Source organism: Mandrillus leucophaeus, unplaced genomic scaffold, assembly GCF_000951045.1.
Source record: "Mandrillus leucophaeus isolate KB7577 unplaced genomic scaffold, Mleu.le_1.0 Scaffold81, whole genome shotgun sequence".
Taxonomy (NCBI): domain Eukaryota; kingdom Metazoa; phylum Chordata; class Mammalia; order Primates; family Cercopithecidae; genus Mandrillus; species Mandrillus leucophaeus.
This window is the reverse complement of record NW_012108808.1, coordinates 2,013,701-2,036,140: the sequence shown is the minus strand read 5'-3', so window position 1 is coordinate 2,036,140 and position 22,440 is coordinate 2,013,701. Positions and strand designations below refer to the sequence as shown.

Below are 22,440 nucleotides of genomic sequence, written 5' to 3'. Positions count from 1 at the left end.
TCTTTTTAAAATTATGTGAATTGAATTTTTAAAACATGAGAGTTATTCTTAGTAATCCTATGCCTAACCATTCCATTTTAATATAGAAAACATGACAATGGGCCTGCATAATAATGTATAAAAATGCTTGTTTGTGTTTTTTATTAAAAGTTGTTTATTTTATTATTTACTTAATTTTAAAATTAGTTATTATTGATGCCCAGCAAAGAGAACTATATATTCTTGAATAGTAATTAAAATTTAAAAAATAACCCAATCACCTGTTTCTCCTAATAGCCATCTCTATTTTTATTAGTGATTACTTACAAAGTATTTTGTTCTTGTTTGTATTTAGTGTCAGAATAGTGATATTAGGGGCAAACATGCAAGAGAGGGCCAAATCACACCTTTTTCTGGTTATGCAAAGAAGAATGCTTAAATGCTAATATCTTTTGTTTAATGTGTAGAATATTACCTTTGAGATAGATCTTTGCCTTTTGATGAATCTGTATCTCCAATTACATTTAAACTATTAATGTAATGTTCATTAAAATGGTCACTTTTTACTCTCTAGAAATACCACAGAGCTTGTTTTCTATAATATTAGAATATGTGTGAATAGAATATATAGTTTCCTAAAAAAGTAATTCTTAATATTTACATCTGTTTATTCTAACTTCAGAGACTAATATACAGTTGGAAAGTTAATGAATGACTTCAAGAGGTGCATCTGAGCTGGTGCTGAGCTGCTTGGCACACAGGAGAAGAGAGCAGAAAGGATGCTAGCATGTGTCTTCTTTGTCGATACTTTATCTCCTTAAATAATATGAAAAATTCAGCACTCTGTTTCACCACAGAGTCTTAGATATGCGATCTTTTCCAACCCCAAATATAGAGCAATAAAGGCCATAGGTACAATCCAGAAAAGTTGGCTGGAAATAGTGGCCAAAACAAGGGCCAATGCTTTGCCAAACATTGTTGAGCATGAATGCAAATACTAAGTTGAACCTCATGAAATTACCAATTTTGGAACTACAAAACAATAGCTTTTAGAGGTCAACCTGATATAAGTCATCTAAGAATCGACTACTTGTTATATTTAAGTTAGTCTTTAGACTTTAACCTATTTTCTTTCACTGAGTAACACATACCTTTTATTTGTGTTTAATTTCCCAGTTGTGTTATAACAGGTAAGGATACAAATTAAGCCATGATTTTTTTCTCGTTTATCCTAATCTCATGATCCAGGATAATAATCTCATTCTTAGTATTTATATCCTAACTGCATGGTAGCTAATGATCTAGCTAATGGTAGGCTGAGTGCAGAATGAGTAGCATGCTCTCTAACTTCATTTGTTTCCTAATCATAAGCCAGATTGCTAAAAACTGTGAGTACAGATTACTCTTAGGACTAATCATTGCCTACTGACTTCTCTGTGACTTCCAGAAAGTATTGTAGAATGTTTGATTAGTATAATTCCTCATAGTAAAGGCACATCCTTCATATTTGCCTTTTGCTTGTCCTAGAACACTCTTCCCCCAGGTATCTGTATGGCTCGCTCCCTCTCTTCATCCAGCTTGGTGTCCAAACATTCCTCACTAGGTGCCTTCCCTTCCACCCCATCTAAAATAGCAACGGCACCACAGAGCGTTCACTTCCTCTTTACACTGCTTTATTATTCTTTCTAGCAAATATTGCTACCTGATATACAAATGTTTACTAGTTTATTTTTTATCTCTTCCAAATAAAATATAAGCACTCTAAGGTCAATAGTTTTCCACTGTAGAACCTGCAGGCACTATAAAAGGCCTTGGCATATGGTAGGGATTCAATAACAATTTGTTTAATGAATTAACTAAGAAGTCTAATCACAAATTGTTACCTAGACAATGCCCTGACTTCAGAAGAGTGATAAATTAGCCTGTAGCTGCTTGCTTATACTTGCTACATAACATAGGTTCCAAAAGGGCAAGATTCTGATGATAGCAGAATTGGATTAAAAGGGTAAAAGCTTAATGAAATTTAAATGGAAAGATATTTTGTTTTTTCAAAAAAGTCAATGAACCTTGAAAGTGGAATTTAGCTTTATAAAGAAAGGGTGATTTTCTAGCCTCACATACTATCAAATCAACAATGCTATATATTTTGCATTAGTTAATATTTAAAGTATAATGAAATGTAGTCTTTTTTAGTAGCTATTTTAGTAATTGTACTTAACTCTTAAACCCATTATGACAGTAACCTGAGATTTTAATCAACCAAATTGTATTACAGCATTTGCATACAGAATTCCACAGTCATTACTCAAGAATTGTATTTTACTTGAATCTTGGACAGTGTAAATATTTCATAACTAAATGATTTGAGTTGATAAAATAGTCAAAAATGTCATAGCTTTCAAAAAATGAAGTTTATACAGTCTGTTATTATTTTTTGACAACCGACACCTAATTTTTATTTTATAAACTCAGGCTTCTTGAATATATTTTGTTTGGATTTATTTTAGAGCTATCACTGAAAAACAAAGAAATGATCATAGAAAAGTAACTAAGATGGTAAAAGTCTTAAAATGTGTTTTACGATAACAAGTTGAAGGAAATGGAGCTATTTAGCCTCTCATCCTATTATTATTAGCATGAAAATGCTTGGTGATGCTTTATCCAATAAGAATATGTTGTGCCCATTATTAGCAATATACCTCGATTTTGTTTTATTATTTAAATCTCCAAATATTGCATAGCAAAAACACTATACCCAGGCTTTTAAAAATATGGCTGCAATCGAGAATATATAGTTCGTGAAAGTGACATTGTACTAATTTCCCCTTTAACAATTTGGAGAGCATTGGGACATTAGCATCATATGAAAAATCCCCAGATTAGCAGAGTCTGACTCAGATTAAGATAATGTCTTATTTCTGCTTTCCTACATGCCAAATGTTCTCCTCAGTCAGAGAAAATGATAGAATTATTTAAACCTCCAGGGTAAATGCATACATTCTAATTTCTTACCCAGATATTGCTCACTTTATGTCATGATGTCTTCACATTAAGAGAAAGATTGAATTTGGAATCAAATGGTTTAAATGCCACATTTTAATGCAATTAGGAGTCTTCTAGGTATAGCAGGAGACTTCATCTTTTGAAAACAAAATATTTGAGAAAATTAGATAAATTTTCTTATTTCAAGTAATAAAATGAGAGGTCCAGATCATTGCTTATTTTGGTTCTAATTATTGAGACATTTGGCACTTTCTTCTCTTTTATTCTGTAGATTCTAACTCCCTATGATAAAATTTAATTATATACTTAAGTATTACTAAGGTATTATGTTAAGATTTGTACTTTTTAATTTTGCTGAAATTATGTATTTCATATATAGCTAAATTAATGTAATCCCATGCAGCTTAAAAGTATTGCTATAAAATAAAAGTACTAAGTGATTGATGTACTGCAGTGAAATTATTTTGTTACATTATCGTGTCCTGAGAAATTACTGCATTGGATCTACTAGGAACCAAACTTTTGGTCATCCTTTATTCTTTAGGAACTGTATTATTCCAAACAATGGCAATTGCTCTCGGCATTGGCTATTTTTTAACATTTCTCACTGGATGAATGAAATGTTGTCAACTTTATTACATTCTGTTTTCAATAATGTAAATATTTAATTTCAAAATAAAGCCATGTAGACTGTTCAAGCAATTTTCACCAGTCATCTGAACTATCAGAACCTATTCAAAATGAAACAACACCCTTTGCAAAAAAGTCAATGAAGAGGTTAAGAAAAGACATCTACAGAAAAATAAAATAAAACACACAATTTTATGTTACCACATATATTTAGTCAATTATAATCAATTATAAACATTATTCCTGTTAAACTTTACTCCAATGCCAGTTGAGTAATACATAAATTCTTGAATGTTTGCGAAATAGGTGTCTTGAAAGCATCAAGAAGTGATAGTTAAAACCAACAGAAAAAGTATACAAAAAAACAAGTAAAATAATTAAAAAAAATTATTTTGGGTTGTTTAATGTGAAAACAAATGACTCTATATACCACTGCAGTCCTTGAACCATATGCTAGCCAATAAAAAAGCCATTAATTTTATGATGATTCCTTTGAGACATTAATGAGTGTTAACTGATTTTCAACATATCACAGCAAGGAAGAGTCCGTATAACATGGTATATTTTCCATTTTATTTATTTTTATATTTTGCATTTTGATTGCATAAGTAATGCATGCTTATTTTAAAAAATAACATATGGAGATATAATTAAGAGAGTATCTTTTCACCAACTCCATTCATTGCCTTTTTCATGAGGTGGAAACTGTTAGCAGCCTGATTTATATGATTTTCCAATACTGCTTTTTTTTTTTTTTTTTTTTTTGAGACAGAGTCTCGTTCTGTTGCCCATGCTGGCTCACTGCAACCACCATCTCCTAGGTTCAAGCTATTCTCCTGCCTCAGCCTCCCGAGTAGCTGGGATTGCAGGCATGCGCCACCATGCCTGGCTAAATTTTGTGTTTTTAGTAGAGACAGGGTTTTGCCATGTTGGCTGGTCTGGTCTTGAAGTCCTGACCTCAAGTGATGCACTCACATCAGCCTCCCAAAGTTCTGGGATTACAGAAGGGAGCCACCATGCCCCACCAAATGTACTTCATTTTCGTACAAAGATATTTATTTACATAAACAGACCTATTTAAAACAAATAGAAGATCATACTATGCACAGTATGTGCCAGCTTGCTTATTATAACTTTATTTTAACCTTTTAACACTTCATTGTGTTGCAAATATTTTCTCACTACATCCTTTCTATTTTGACTTTAGAATATCTCTTAGTTCATGTTCTTTAAGAAAGTCTTTCTTACAAAAATACTGACGTGTATATTCTCCTAATGTGTATTTTTTTGCACTTAAATCTTTAAACCTATTTACAATTTATTAATGTGAGCTAGGATTCTGGCAATAAATTATGTACCCTTATTGAATTAAAAATAATATCTTTGCAGTTAATTTTTGTTTATTCTTACGTTTGCATTTTCTTTTTAAATGCTACTTATTTTTTCATATTTCTTTATGTTATTGATTTCTACTGTAATTTTGGTTACTTTTGGTATCAGACTTTGAATGATTTTAGTTCTTTAAATTCATTGAGGTCTATTTTATGGCCCAGCGTATGTTCCATCTGCACCTAAAAGGAGCATGTATCCTGTTATTATTTGTTGGACTATTCTGCCAATATAAATTATGCCAAGTTTGTTGACAACGATTTTCAGATCTATACCCTTACTGTTTTTCTATCTACTTACTTTAGTGAGTACTTTTAGAACAGCGTTGACGTTTTCAGATATAAATGTCTGTTTCTGTGTTCAGTTCTATTAGATTTTTTCTCAGGTATTCTGAAGACTCTTAAGATACATTATACATTTAGGGTTACTATATCTTCTTATTGAACTCCTTATTATGTGATGTATGTTGGTTAATGCATACAAAAACACAAATAAAAAGTAATAAGATCTCATGCTTCATAGCACAGTGGAGGAACTATAGTAAACTGTAATTTATTGCATGTTTCAAAATAACTAGAGAAGAGGACTTGGAATGCTCCCAAAACAAAGAAGTGATAAATCTTTGAGATGGCAGATACTCCAGTTACCCTGATTTGGTCATTATTCATTGTATATTTGTATCCAAATATCACATATACTCATAAATGTGTAAATATATTATATATCCATAAAACTTAAAACATATATTCATCTTTCTTTTTTTAAAATATAGTTTCACTGGGTAAAATATATTGGGTTGAGAGCTTTGTGTTTTGTTTCGTTTTGTTTTGTTTTGCTTCAGCACGTTACCCCTGTCATGCCACTGTTTCTGGCTTGTGGGTTTCAGCTGGCAAATCCCCTATTTTCTTTACTACTCTAGTGAAATATGTATCTATTCTAGAGATGCTTCTCCTCATCACTCTTTAAACAGTTTGACTATGGTGCATCTAGATTTCATTTGTATGTCTGTTTATTTGACTGGTTGGTGTTTATTCTGTTTGGTGTTCTCTAAGGTTCTTATCTCTATGGTTTGATATATTTCATTAATTTTGGAGAATTCTGAATTAATCATTGACATATTCTTCAACCCCATTTTTCTCTCTTTCTTCTTCTGATATTTTAATTACTTCTCTCTTAAATTGTTTAATAATAACCACAGCTCTATTATGTTCTGTTGTCCTCCTACGCCTTTTCACCTTCTTCTTCTTCCTCCTTTGTCTCCTCCTCTCTTCCTCCTCCTCCTCTGTTTTCTTCTCTTTCACCTTATCTTCCTCTGCCTCCTTCTCCCAAACAATTCTATATGTTTCTCTCCTATAGTTTCCATCTGTAGTTTTAATGCAAGTGTTCACCATTTATACTACAGCCTTTAACCTATTAATCATTGTAATTTTAAATCATTTCTCTGATTATGTGTACATCTGTTATTTCTAATCTGGTTCTATCAAATGCTGTGTATCTTGGCAGTGTTTATTGTTGGTTTATTTTCTTCTTCCTTTAATACATGTCTCTATCTTTTTGGTTAAAATTGGATATATTGTGTAGAGCAGTAGGGATGGATGTAAATAACATTTGTGCCTAGAAATAGTCACGCCTCCTCTTTTGCATGGCTTTTATACAGCAGTTGAGCCAATCTATTCTGATAATTAAACTAAGTTTTGGCTTTGATGTTATTCTTGTTATCCTCAGCGTATCCCAGGCTTCAAGTAACTATAGCATTGCCTTGTGCTTAGAGTGAGACTGGCTTGCCACAGTCTTTTTCTCCACTTGTTTCTTAATGATTTTTCCTTTGCAACTGAGCCTCAGAGAAGGTCCCCTTTCTTGATTGTACCCCTCCACCACTGATAGAAGGTTGGCACTTCTTAAGCAACATTTGATACCCTGGTAGTGGGAACATCCTTCATATTTCTGTTAAGCTACAGCTTTAGGAAGATACTGTGTATCTGAATCTCAAAGGTGGGACTTTCTCAGAAATCCTATTGCCACCCTAGTGGAAGACGTTCTTTGATGGTCTGCACTCAGCATATTCTCCTGATCCTTTCCCAGGTACAGCTGTGTTTTTAACTCTTTTCCTTTGATGCAAGGGATCCTCACCTATATCTAGAGAGTGATAGGATATTGGGCTCACCGCCAGGAATTTAAGGTTTTCTTCCATAAGGTATGTAGGGAAGACGGATACAGATGGGAGTTCATACCTTTCCCACAGCAGCTTCTGCTTCTCAGATGGTTTCTTGGGTCTCTTATCTTGCCCTAAGTCTTCTTTGAGAGCACACACTGAGATCCTGGAGTCATTCTGTCAATGTTTATGAATTCCTCCTCTTTTTGTGGTTTCCAGAGGTTATTTACTGTCATGTTAGCCTACACTCAGCCTTTAGCAATTCACTGAAAATATAAATGGAATTCTTCTTATTAGCTTACATGGCATTTGGTATCTGTCTCAAGTAAGCCAGTGTTCACATTCCATCCTTTCTTGGAGGCACATGTCTCTTTTTAGATTCCGGGTTACTTCATTGCTCTGGGACATAAACTCACTTATGGATTCAAGAAAATTGTGGTTTTGCTAATTACTCAGACTTTTCTTATTGTTTATTTGTGAGCAATACTCTTTTCAACTTCTCACATTCTAGGTGAAACCAGTGAGTCCTTGCCTTTAATCCTAAATGGTATTTTCATGAATAGAGATTATCGGGTTGAAAGTTTTCAATTATTTTTTTTCTTGACTTAATGATGTTATTCAACTCATTTTTGGTCTCTAAAATTTCTGACGAGGTACCAGACAAATTGAATTATTGTTTACCTCTATGTGGCATATTCTTCCTGCTGCTTTCAAAATTGGCCTTAATCTTTAGCTCTTGAAAGTTTGACTATGATTAGGAATGACCTTTGTGTCATTCTGCTTGAAAAATCCTGCATATCTTTAATTTGTAAATGTAAGCATTTAAGCAAATTTTCTGCCATTATTTCTTCAAATATTTTCTTACATGATTATCTTTATTCTCTCTTCTGGAACTTCAATTGTCTATGTCATAATAGCACTTGATATTACCTAACAGTTCCCTGAGGTTCTATTTAGTTTTTTTCCCTCAATCTTTTTCTTTTTTTTTTTCAAATTAGATAATTTTGATTGATCTATATTCATGTTTACTTACCTTTTCCTTTGTCAATTTAGTTTAATTTACAAGGTATTTTTTGTTGTTGTTACTGTCATTCTTACATTCATATTTAGTTCATTCTTATAATTTCTATTTCTCTACTTTTAGTTTCTATTGTTGCAATTATTATGAGCATGTTTTCTTTTACCTTATTGAATTTAACAGTGTTAGTTGCTTTAAAATAATATCTGCTAATCCCAATGACTGGATCATCTCAAATTTATTCTTAATTGATTATTTTTACTTTTTTTGATAATGAGTTCCATATTTCTGTTTTTAACATGTTTTTAACATGTCTCAAAATTCAGGATGGTGTTCTGGACCTTCTGAATATGGAGTTGTGTGATGCTGCATTGCATTATTTTCCCCAGAGAGTGTTGCTTGATTGATCTAACAGATGATTAACTTGGCTGGTCTCAAAATGGAAACTCACTTTCTTGGGTGTCAACTTCAATCTCCATTCATTGCTCTAGTCTTTAGCAGAGGTGATTGAAGCCTGTGGAATACGTATGTGGCTGATAGATCACCCGAGTTTTGGGTAGGTGGTATTTGGTGATAATTTATCCCATTTTCTTCTTGGATTTCATCCTCCTTCCTCAGCGGCTATACACAACTTTCTGATTCTCCAGGCTAAAAAGTCTGCGTTGTTTTCGTTTGTTTGTTTGTTTGTTTTTTCCAGTGTTATTGCTACCTTGCACCATGAAAACTCTGCCTACCCCCAAGTTAAAAAAACTGCAAAAACTGGAAATTCACTACACATAACTTCCTTCCTCAACATGCAGACTACAACAAGAATCTGCCTACTCTATTAACTCTCCATACCCTTCTTGCTTTAGAGAAAAAAAAACAAAAGTCTGGAATTTAATTATTTATCTGCATCTGTGTTCGTTCTATAAGACCATATTCAACAATTACTGAAAGTGGAATCTAAAATAATTTTTTAAATGACAGTTTGAAGAGATGAATTTTGTCTTACTTGTCCTTGAATAACCAAGGCCTAGTAGTGTGTATTGAATCTTGTGTGGACCAGAATGGTGCTTTTCTTTTCATTACCTGCTGTTGACCCCTTCCCCTCACCAAATCTGACGGTATTACAGTACTTTAAAAATATTGAACTTTCGTGAGTGAGGACAATTCAGTAATTCAGAATAGGTTTTGAAATGCACATTTACCCAGATTTTGCTTTCATTTGAATGATTTTACTCTGATTTATGTTCATCTCAGCTATGCTATTGATTTACTTGAGGACTAAGCAAGTAAAATTGATAATATAGGCCTGCTAGTTCATAAGATTGGGAACTCTACTCTTTATGTGTCTACATTCTAGAAGTAAATAACCTCATTTACTACAATAACATAAATAATCAGGAAATGTTGAATTTTTTATTGTAAATATATTTGATAGCTTCTGCTTTTCAGAATTTTTTGACATATTTTTGAAGAGAAGAGACATTGCTTGACAATTCTTACAAAAGATGACATGTCTTATGAGGGCTCTGGTGCTTTCCAAGGGATTACAAAGATTGGTGAGTGTGGGAGGATGAGAAGGCAAGACAAGCAAAAGCATTTTCAATATTAATAAGCACACTGTGGTCTGGACCTGGAATTTGTAATCTTTTAATAGTAACGATACCATAGGATTCAGCAATTAAACATAAGTATTTACCTTATTTCATGTAATCCTTACAATTCTGCAAAGTAGTTATTATTTACTTCACTTTATAGTTGAAATGGTTGAGAGGGAAAACCCAAAGTCACACAGTAAATGGTAGAGCTAGGATTTAACCCCGGGTTTTTTGGGTCTACGAAATGTAACTTTTATGTATTTATATACTTTTTTTGAGATAAGGCCTCACTTTGTGACCTAGGCTAGAGTGCAGTGGTGCAATCATAGCTCACTGCAGCTCCAAACTCCTGGGCTCAAGTGATTTTCCTGCCTCAACCTTCTTAGTAGTAGCTGTGACTGTAGGTGCATACTACCACAACTGGCTTAATTTCTTATTCTTAATAAAGACATGGGGTGATCCTCCCACCTTGCCTCACAAAGTGCTGGGATTAATGGCTTGAGCCACCACAGTGGGCTTGAAACCGATACTTTCACTAATTATGTAATCTCCCAGTCAATCTCTCAGAATCTAAGTAATAGCCAATATCAAGTATGTGACTCAGCTAGGTTGCAATAACTGCCTCTAGTATACATGTACATGCTGGCACATATACATGCTTGCACAGAGAATGTTTTCCTATTGCATTTTACCTAGCTTGGGAATGTTTATAAAATATTAATAACAATTATTTTGCTTGTATTATACTGTTTCTCAATGTTTTCGTTCTTTCCATATAAATAAAAAATAACTTAGATTGAGATAGATCAATATATGCATATAAAACTATTAAATGAATTATATTAAAAACCTCAATCAACTCTCTAGAGAAAGATTTTTGTTCATTTAATTATTTCTGCATTTTGTTTGCTTGCATTTATTATTGGTCTGTGTGTTAACTATTCAAAATTTACAAAATGTTTCTGAGTTTTAGAATCCTGACATTTAATAATGACAAACATGTTTGTAATATTCATGTTTTCCACAGTTGAAAATGTTTTCTCAAAGTCCCTCAGTCTTTGTATTTCTGCCTAAAGGAATTATTTTAAATCATTACTTTTAATAAAATTATTTACTTATTTTTTATTTTCTTGATAATTTTCTATGCCTTTAAGTGAATTTTCTTATGTTAATGTATTCCATAAGTCATGACATCTGCATGTAGCAGCAGATTTTTAGGTGGTTGTATTACTTTCTTTTTATAATTAAAGAGTGATCTCTTCTCTTTCTAACATTATTTTCATGATGACATGTAGGATATTGGTTTTTTCCTTAGATTAGTCCTTGAGTGAGTGTTGTTAAGTATTTTCCTTCCTAGATCCCTTTCTTAAGCTGTAGCTGCCAGCTAATAATGATAAATTTGTACTGTTTGGGTTGCATTCACTACCTGTAATCTCACTTAGTTTTTAGCATCCAAAGTTGTCAATGTTATCTAAGAAGATGATGAGTTAATGGAATATTTGCTTCCAATCCATATTTTAAAATAATTTTGAAAATGTCCTTTGAATCCCAGCAGAAAATGTTGTTGTTGTTTGTTTGTTTGTTTGTTTTGAGATGGAATCTCACTCTGTCACCAGGCTGGAGTGCAGTGGCACAATCTCAGCTGACTGCAACCTCCACTTCCCTGGTTCAAGCGATTCTCCTGCCTCTGCCTCCCCAGTAGCTGGGATTACAGGCAGGCACCACCACACCCAGCTTATTTCTGTATTTTTAGTAGAGAGGGGGTTTCACCATGTTGGCCAGGATGGTCTCAATCTCTTGACCTCATGATCCGCCCTCCTTGGCCTCCCAAAGTGCTGGGATTACAGGCATGAGCCACCTCGCCCAGCCCAGAAAATGTTTTTTATCTCCTTCCTCCTCTCCTTCTGTCCCTCTGTCAAACTTCTCTCCATCACGAAGTACTATTACTGGTTTAACTCGTTTTAGATTTTCAAATTTCACCTCATGTGTTTCATCCTTTATTGAGCATTCCTGACACTCTGCACTGTTTTCTTTTTTCTCTGTTGTTAAAGTACCTGCTCTACCACTTGTCACTTTGGGTTTGTTGTTGTTGTTTGAGTGCACATTTATATCTGTTCCATATTGTATTCTTCATGCATGTGCTCTACCCTTTACAGTGTTTGGCATATACTTCGCACTTAATTCATTTAATCAGTTTTACAAAATATTTTTAAATTCGTACTATTTGCCAAGCATTGCCCGAGCCATTCAGGATTCCAACAGTGAATAAACAGACCTTTTTCACTTCATGGGTCACCCTCTGAGTCTGCCTTCCTGATTTCTTCTCACCTGTTTGATATCTAAATGTTGGTAGTCCCAAAGACTTCATACTTTCTCTTCTAGCTGTAATCATTACCTTTAAGATGTTGTTCAGTATCCTATTTAGAAAATCAGCTATATACAGATGATCTTCAAATTTATACTTGTAGCTTTGATTCCCAGAATCTTACATTTAACTTTGTGTTCCAATCGTCTCTTGAAAGTTCAACAGGCATTTCAGACTTAACATACCCAAAGCCAGATACCCCACACAAACTCACTCTTCTGCTGTCTTTCTCAACTCAGTAAATGTCGAGTCCATTATTTCAGTGGATCAGGTCAACCACCTGAAGCCATCCTTGAGAAAAAGAAGCAGAGAGGAAGATGGGTGATTTCTAGGTAAAAGCTGCATCTTTACTGTGACCTATGTGAGTGAGCAGACCACTCATGCTCTGACCCCATCTCCTGCCACCTTCTCCTCATCCATTCTACTCCAGTCACGCTGGTTCATTTTTTTCCTTCAGCGACATTAATCATGCTCTGACCATAGATCCGTTACTCTTCCTCTTCCTTCTATCTGGAATGCCCTTCCCTCATTCCCCCGCATTAGTCATAATCTCACTTCCTTTGTATTTCTGCTCAAATTTAGAGACATTGTGGTAGGAAGAATTCTAAAGATGTTCCTCCCAAGATTCCTGACTCTTCGTTATTCAGCCACACAGTAGTCTAGTTACTGCTATGATGTGAAGGTATTTGCAAATGTAAGCAAGTTGCACTTAAAACTATTAACATATCCAAAAGGAAAATCTAAAAGAGTAAAGACAGCAAAGGTGGCAACAGAATTTATGAAGAGGGTTTTTTTGGAAAGAGCTATGCTATGATTCCACCATTCCTATAAGGACGGATGAGGGTGATTATAACTTCAAATTTCAACAGAAATTTTCAACAGAGCTTTCAACAGAACCACTCAGAGAGCTTTATGTGTGTCCCCAGACAAGCAGACTGTGGCCTGAATTTCACCAGAAAAATCTAAAAGTCAGAGGTAGGCATGATCCGCTTACGTATTTCGTGTCAAAGCAAAGTTGCTGCTGCTTTGAAATTAAAGGTCTGGGCAAGAAATACAGTAATATTTACTGTGGACCAGATTTGAATGCCACGGGTGAGAACAAATGTACATTCTACCCAAGACGACTCTTGGGAATACAGAGTAAACTGCAGTGGAAACATGGATCATAGATACCCAGGGACAAAGAGGCGGTAGCTGCAGAAAAAATTCACATTTGACAAGACATATGCTTGTATGTTTACTCTGCAGACCCCTGGGAGACCAAACAAGGGATCTAGGAGTATAAAAATAGATGAAGCCTTTAAAACCTGATAGGCCCATACAGCACACAGTCTTCCTAAGACAGTTATCAATTTGGTAAGAAACTCCCTGTCCACTCCTATGTATCTTTCATTCATCCACATAAAAACTGGAGGTGGTCATAAAAAAGATGGAGGAGGAGAGTTAGAAGTAAAAGCAGAGAAGGATTAAGGAAACATCATTTTCTCCTTACCTGACTTTGCACCAGCAAAATATCCAGCTACAGAAAGGAAGAATCACATTTGGAATCGTGATTATTATATAACATTAGACATTTTGCAATGCCAATTATCTTACATTTGTACCTTACAAGGACGATACAACTTTTTGTTACTGAAAGCTGAGATGAACAAATTGTGGGACCTCCTGAGTTTTCTTCCAGAGATAGGAGAAAACCTTTACCAATAAACACACATTTACAGAGTATAAGAGGAAAAAAAAAGTGTGGTTTTAGATTATATCCTGTAAGCCTTATTTGTTCAATATACGCGTATATGTGCATTGTGTGATCAATATACTAGTTAATATAAAATGTGTGTGTGTGCCTATGGTTATATACATGTAGTGTGAAGCTCAAATGAGGTAGGTGGATTAGAGATAAAGATTGTGAGCTATTGGAATGTTAGCTGAAACAGTGTAATTGAATCAGCACCCGTAAAGACTTGATGTAGGCTAGAAAAACATCAGCTGAGAAATGAACACTGAGAATGCCAATATTTAAGAACTAAGAAGTAAAAGAACATAGGAAGAAGACTGAAAAAGTGAATACATACGAGAATAGAATGTTGTAAAATATCTTAAAAATTAAGTATTATCTTCTTATACAATCCCTGGTATAAATTTTTCAACATAATGCAATCTAGCTTTAAACTCTAGAATCCTGGTATTGATTGTCAAACAACATCTAAGTTTAAAAAAAAAACCAAAAAGTTACTTTTATTACACTGTAAAATAAGGTATCAGTTTTTTCACACCTTTGTTAGAGTCTCATAACAGAATTAAGATTTTAGCTTAAATATTGAACATCTTTATGATAATTACTTGACTTTTGCAATATAGATAACTTACAAAGGTTTTGCTTAAAAAGATTTTCTTTTATTTTCTGGTATGATATTTCTTATAAGATTTGAGAGTTGGTTACCTCCATTTAGAAAAATTATTACAAAAGTTTGTGAAAATAATCATAATGAATAGAGGAGATCCTTATAGAAACAATAATTTGAGAAGTAACTTTAATGAAGTCAAAGGATGGCAGAAACCTTCAGATGAAGCTAGGCATGGTGGCTCATGACTGTAGTCCCAGAACTTTGGCAGGACAAGGCAGGCAAATCGCTTGAGGCCAGGAGTTCGAGACCAGCATGGGCAACACAGTGAGACTATCTCTACAAAACACAAAAATAAAAAATAAAAAATTAGCCAGGCGTGGTGGCGTGTGCCTATAGTCTTATCCTTGGGAAGCTGAGGTGGGAAGACCACTGAGCCCAGGAGGTTGAGGCTGCAGTGAGCCATGATTATTACACCACTACATTCCAGCCTGGGTGACAGAGCAAGACCCTGTCTCAAAAGCAAACAAACAAACAAGAAAGAAACCTCAACATGACTGCAGTTAGAGTCATATCTAGCAATCTGAATTCACTCTAAAAGTAATTTTTGCACAACTTTACAGTATGTTGTTTCTGAATTATTTAAAAGTTCATTTTAAGTAATATTCAGACTCCTAAAAACTGCTTGTGAATATTCTGTTGTATCAATTTCTCAATAATATCATATTTCATTGTATAAATTTAAATTTTCCCCTCGTTTTTTCCTTTCTTCTAATTTGATAGAATAGCAGATTTGATTGTATTGATGGCTATTAGATAACATTTCATATGTAATTTCTTCACCATTATTATAATTATATGAATTGTATGTTCCTGGAAATTGGACACAGAGTCTTTTAGGGAAAGTAAAGTTTTCATTGATATACTTACGAGGTCACATTGCAATTCAGACACAATATAGACACATTCAGAATAACATAATAGAAGAAATGAATATGGAATTTCATTCCATATTACGTATGGAATATGGCATTTTTGGAAATACAGCAGATAGCATTGCATACTTTAAACATATATTTTATGTACTTTTTGTTCATTTGACATTCTACTGTATTATTTGTAGTATTTGGTTCACTAGTTCTAAAATCTTAAATGTGAAAAAAGTAAGGATCAATAATAAATTATTACTGTTTATTTTTAACTTTCCTTATATAACATTATCTTCATGGTAGTTTAAAGACTGACTATAAAATAAAATGAGATTATTTATAATAATCCAAAAATATACTGATTTTGCATGACTTTCTTCAAAATCTTTGGTTTTATGGAATTTATTTTGATGCAATTTTGACTGAATATTCTTCACTGCAATTTTACCAAGCATGCTAAGAACTATAAAAATATGGTCTTTATTTAGGTGAAATATAAGTCCTGAAAATATTACCAGAAATAACAGTGGTTATGGGATAAAGAATTTAAAACAGCTAATATAAATAATTTCATGACGTACCATGTAAACATCCTTGACAGTTTAAATACATTATTAAGTATTGTTTTTGTCAATATAGTGTGAAATGAAAGTATATTTAAACTTACAATAATTTTTTTCACTCTATTTGAGGAAAGCTTATTCCACAATTCATATATCAATATAAAAGAATATTTCTAAACATATGATGTGCACAGGTATTTAATGACATGACACATTAGAACTCAGAGTTTATCTTTTATATTAAAAATAAATGAAATTCATGTAAGTCTGCATGCTTGGTAAAGTCGATTTGATGAAATGTAATAATAATGGTTTGGTGGAAGATGTCTACCTAACTTAGATTCAGGTCATTGGACTGTGTTCTGCCACTACCTTGCTTTGTTTGTTATTAATATACCTAGGCCTTAATGTACACATCTAGATAATGTGGGGATTCTACAAAATAATCTATTTACCTTGAAATTCAAAGATAGAGCAAGCTTATATTTTTGTTATAGTTTGAATATCTCAATAAATAAAATTGTGTTACAAGAGTCATCAGGATGATGAAGCAATAAATGCTGAGAAGAATGTTAGCTATTAAATGATTGCAGTATTGTAAATTATATGTATACCTTTCAAATACGATTCTTTTGATGCTACAAATACAAAATGAAATAAATTTTGGGCAAAATTTTCTTATTCTGAACTTTTTAGACAATAGCTACTATTTGGTGACTTTGAGAGCTCTTGACTAGTGCTATCATTTCATCACTATATAATATAATACAAATATAACATAAAATTATATTTATATAATCTATCACACAGTCACTATGTATAATATATTATATATAGCATTGTATACATTGTATTAGATGATAAATATTTATAAACAAAATCAATAGACATAAAAAGGAAACTGAAGTTCTAACCTGAAATCTCATTCTTGTCACCGCAATGAAAATTAGACTTTTAGTTCATTTTCTGGTGTCTAATTTGTCTTATGTAAACATAGTCATTCGAGCTTTTGTGATTAAATATTCCATTATTTTACTCTTAACTAGTCTGTATTTTTATATCTAAAATGGGTCTCTTAGAGGCAGCATAGCATTGAGTTTGATATTTTTGTCTGGTCTGACAGTCTCTACCTTTTTATGTAAGGGTTAGACCATATTAATTTAATGATTGTCAATACGGTTGTGTTTAGAACTTTCATGTTGTTATTATTTTATTTTCTTGCTGTTATTTTCTTTTTCTTTTTCTCTCATCTTGCCTTATTTTCAATTAGACCTGTCAGTTTTATATCTTTTCATGATTCACATTTCAGCTCCACAATTGGTTTAGATGGGAGGCAAAAAATTACTTCTCAAAGATGTTCATATTCTAATCTCTGGACCTGTTATACTACATGGCAAATGGAACTAAGATTGCAGATGGAAATAAAGTTATGAATCACCTGACTTTTAAATAAGGAGATTATCCTGGATTATCCAGATAGGCCCTATCTAATCACATACATTGTTAAAAGTGGACATTTTTTCCCACCTGTATTAAAAAAGAAATGAGATGGAAAAGGAAGTAGAATAATTGGCTTTGAAGATAAGGAAAGAGACCACACGCCTAGAAAGATGGATGGTGGCTAGGTGGAAATTGTCCTCCAGTGGTAGCCATCAAGGAAATAGGGGCCCCGATACTCTAACTTCAAAGAACTAAATCTTGCTAATAACCCACTGAACAAAGAAACATTCTTTGCCACGGCCCCAAAAAAGGAACTGCAGATACCTTGATTTTAGTGTTTTGAGATCTCTGTTGGACTTTTAGTTTACAGAATTATGAAATAATGAATTAATGTTAAGGTATTAAATTTCATGGTCATCTGTTACAGCAACAATAACAAACTAACATAGTTAATTAACTATATTTTACTTTTTGGTTTTTGCCCTAGGGTTTATAGTATACAACATTAACTTATCACAATGTACCTTCAAATACTATTGTAGCACTTCACGTATACTGTTAGAAATTTACCAGAATTCACTTCCATCCCTACCCCAGCACACAGGCATTTCGTGCTATTAGTTTCATTCATTTTAATTCTACGTATGTTGTACACTCCACAGTACTTTGTTATAGTTTTTGCTCTAAACAACTCATTAGCTTTTAAAGTGATTAAAATGACGTGAAAAAAGTTTTCTATGTTTACCTATATATGTAGCATTTCTGGCCCTCTTCATTTCTAGATGTAGATCCAAATTTCCATGTGGTATTATTACATTATCTGTCAAGAAATTATTTTAACAACCCTTGAAATCTTTCAGCTTTACATTGTGTTTAGAAGACCTTTCTTTTAGCTTAATTTTTGAAAGATGATTTTGCCAGGTATAGCTTTTTTCTTTGTTTAAGCACTTTAGAAATATTCCATTGTCTTCTGGGCTTCATAGCCTCTGAAGAGAAGCTTGCTGCCATTCTCATCTTTGTTTCTCTGTATAAAATTTCTCCTGTTTTGGTATTTGTTCTGGCTGCTTGTAAAGTTTTTGTTTTTCTTTTTGATGCTGGCTTTCACCAATTTGTTTATGGTGTGCTTTAGTTTTGTTTTCTTTCTTTCTGCTACTTGATGTTAATTGTACTTTGTGTATCTGTGCATTTGTAATAGTTTTCAAATTCAAAAAGTTGTAAGTCATTATTTCTTCATATAATTTTCTGAACCCCCACACTTTGAGTATTCTTCTGGGACCCCAATATCTTATATGTTAAGGCAAGTGACATAGTCCCACAGTTCAATAAGGCTCATGGTTGGTTTTTCTTTTTCATATTCTTTCTCCTATGTGCTTTATTTTGGATAATGTCTTTCACATGTCTTCAGTTTCAAGGATTTTTTTTCTTCTGCAGTGTCCAATGTGCTTTCAATACCATCCAGCATGGGTTTTGTTTCATTTATTGCATGTTTCATTTCTAGACATTCTAGTTAGAATGTTGCATATAGTTTCCAGACAGAAAACCCTAATTGGCAAATCTCTAGCTCATGCTGTTCTGCTCAGTTTCTCTGGGCAGCTCCTTCAACCTACAAAACCCTGTAACACATATCTCATCTACTTCTGCACCCTCCAAACTGAGTCTGGCCTTTCAGAATTGGTTGAATCCCAGAGAAGTTTTTGTCTTTCATGTGTTTGGCTGTACCCAACTCTCTTTCCCCAGTGTTCTTTTCCTGCCAGCCATAAGATAGATAACAGATACTCATTTTGGAATGAGACGGCCATTTCTCTATGCAGACCCTTGTATACTTTGGATCAAGGGCACACTAGAAATCTCACACCAAGTTTGCTTTATTCATGTAATCCTTGAGCATTTGGCAACTTCTGGTAATAAGAGTAGTTTAAACTAATATCTCAAAATATGCTGTTTTAAAAATTTGCTTCAAGATAATAGGGACATAATCCACATTTTTAACCTTACATTTCCAGAACCAAGGTAAATGCTTACACAGTAAATAGGAAATAAGGAATTCATATTTACTGTTTGTTTGAGTAGGATAACTCTGTTTTGATTCTATAAACAATTTTACAAAGAGAATTTAAACAACACCAAAAAAAAAAAAAACACTGCAATTCTTTCTCTAAACTTTTATGAAAATGCCAGAAATACCTCTTTCACCTACGTATTCCCATTTTCTAATATGGTGATTCACAGATAGCATTAAACATCTTCTGAAAAATAATAAAATAAATTCCCAAAAGTTTGTGAAATTGTACATTTTTCAAGCCCCCAAATCTCCAATTTAATTTTTAATCCTGTGTTTATATTTTTATTTCTATCATTTTTATAACTCAAAGTATAACAAGAAAAAAACTATCAAAATAGATTTTGTATTACTAGAACATAAAATTAGCTACAAAATCTGAGAGAATTGCACTCATGAATCTTTAAACTACTCTTCAAACAGTGTTGTTGAAGATTACATCTTTTGATACTCTTTTCATAAGTCCCCATGTCTCCAATACATCCTCTCTTCCATGCAAGTAACTGAGTTATTCATTTACTTTCACTTGTAATGAGTAGGAAAGAGAAAATTAAACAACTAGATGAGCAACATACAAATTAGAGCTCACTGAATCCCTAAAAATAAGAATTGTTAAAAGCAAATTTTTAAAATAGTTCAAAACACTGGCATTGCATCTGATGCTATTTAGGACACTGAGGTTAGTGAGGTCTGCAGCTTACCAGGGGTTACCCATGTGGAATAGTGTGTAGCTTGAATACAAACCCAGTTCCATCATCTCTCTATACCTGCTCTATCCAGTGCACCATCTGGCCTCCCGTAACAACACATTTGCATTTGTAAAATTTCCTTGAGGGAAGCAGGAGACCAAGTAGCTGTGTAAATTACGTGATGACTATTCTTTCTCTGGTTAACAGGTTTATGTGAAATAGCACAGTGACCAAGATATAGGGCATTATTAAAGTTATTACTTATTTTGTGTAAAGTATGCTTTTAAGATATTATTTTCAGTTCTGTGAGTAAATATATATTTTATTTTTTGTTTATAGGATATTTTAAAATACTATTTACATATATCTAATGGGATGTTTATCATGATATACTGTTTATTTAAAGACATTTGATCAGTAAAGTAATATAAATAATATATAATTATAATGGTAACTGCCATTGAATGAATGACTAATTAGTACAAGATGCTTTCTGGTTAATTAATTCTCACAACTATCCTGAAATGTAGAAACTACTATATCCACTTTAATTTGAAATAAATTCTTCATGATGAATTTAGTGCTCTACTTCTCTGACTATTCATTAGATATCCTACACTAGCTACCTGTTATGTTGACTTATTTTGCTTTCTGCTAATGGTGTCTTTCATATTTAACTAATCATTTTCTCGCTTTGCTTTTAGGATTTGATACCAGTATCTTGCCAATTTGCAAGGACTCACTTGGCTGGATGTTTAACAGACTTGATACAAACTATGACCTTCTATTGGACCAGTCAGAGCTCAGAAGCATTTACCTTGATAAGAATGAACAGTGTACCAAGGCATTCTTCAATTCTTGTGACACATACAAGGACAGTTTAATATCTAACAATGAATGGTGCTACTGCTTCCAGAGACAGCAAGGTAAAAGATGAGACCCCTACAGATGCAAATAGTTGACCTGCATGTCAAATTTTACTTATTTTTTATGATAATAAAACAGTACACTATGCTCATTCATTTTATATATGTTTTTGTAATTCAGGTGTTTAATAAAAGAGCAAATAAGCAGCTTGTTGAGCAAACAACTCTGCCAGAGATGCAACACATGCTAAATAAGATGAAAAATAGTAATTAATATTTTATATTAATGCACTGCATTATAGTTTCCATTATGAGCCACCAAGAAGCACATAGAGATATAAGAACATAGATATTAAAAGTAATCATTAAAATTAATTTGCTATCTGCTTTGCCCACAATGTAAAATAATGAGTTTTTTATCACTATACTGTGGAGTTTTAATGTTCTATTTTGTGATCGTATTAAATGAGTTGAGTGAACCAGAGCATTCACAATAAAGTTATTTTTACTCCTGTGATTTTAAAATGATTTAGTCTTTCAAACTTTTCAAAATAGCTTAGCTTTTATAAAATTCACTAGCAGAAAAAGCATCTCTTAATACTAAGCAGGAGGTCAGGCAAGTGAAAAGTTAGAATGATACCAATTCTTTCTGCATCTTTGTATATTAGGAAATGTAAACATAATGTAAAATTGGAATCATGCTTACGGAATCAATTGATAGTTTATATTAAATATGTATAGGGGAAAAAACAAGAAACTCACATTATTATAAAGTTTTGAGAAACTAAAGAAACAATGGTAAGTGTAATGTTGATGTTAATTTAGGAAAATACCCTGGGAATTAATGTGGTAATTCCTGCCTTGTCAATGCTTTTTTAAATTCTTGACACCTAAGAGAAAGAACAAGATACTTTACTATATCAATGATTGTTAGTCTTCGATATGGAAAACCAGCACATTATATGGGGTATTTTATTATCTCAATTACTTTTCCATATTTAGTAATAGTTCAGTAATTGGGGGTGAAATGAATATGCATAAATTGATTAGTGGTAAGTCAACAGAAGCTTTAGTTGAGTACAGTAACTTAACTGTTTATGAACTACTCTAAAAAAAAGTTTAAAAAATACATTTACTGTATTAAAATATGTATTACACATACAAACACACATTGTTGGCTATATTACATATGTGCTTTCAAGTTAAATACTCTTAAAAGCCTACATCCTAGTATTAATGATAAGTGTGCATTTAAATAATTTAAATAATAAAAAGTAGTAAATCCAGCTAAACTGCCAGAAAAATACATGTAGTCATGTACTATTTTCTTATGATGACAAATGTTATTTTAGTTTTTTATTTTTATTTTTTGGTGTTATGATAGCATATTTTTGGTGTCTATACACAAACATTTAAAATATTCTGAATAATGC

The 22,440-nt window shown here is 32.9% G+C and overlaps 1 protein-coding gene across 2 annotated transcripts in view; it reads left to right on the top strand.

The window, feature by feature from the left end:
- The window catches only part of SPOCK3 (sparc/osteonectin, cwcv and kazal-like domains proteoglycan (testican) 3), a 516,259-nt gene extending 494,773 nt beyond the window's left edge, over positions 1-21,486 (top strand). The window contains exon 8 of one of the 2 annotated variants that reach the window (XM_011967787.1): positions 20,846-21,486. In XM_011967787.1, the coding sequence (XP_011823177.1) occupies positions 20,846-21,078 (233 nt within the window). In that variant the 3' untranslated portion in view covers positions 21,079-21,486. The remainder of the gene's footprint in view (positions 1-20,845) is intronic. The other variant, XM_011967788.1, reaches the window with a different exon arrangement.
- Positions 21,487-22,440: the final 954 nt, after the last annotated feature.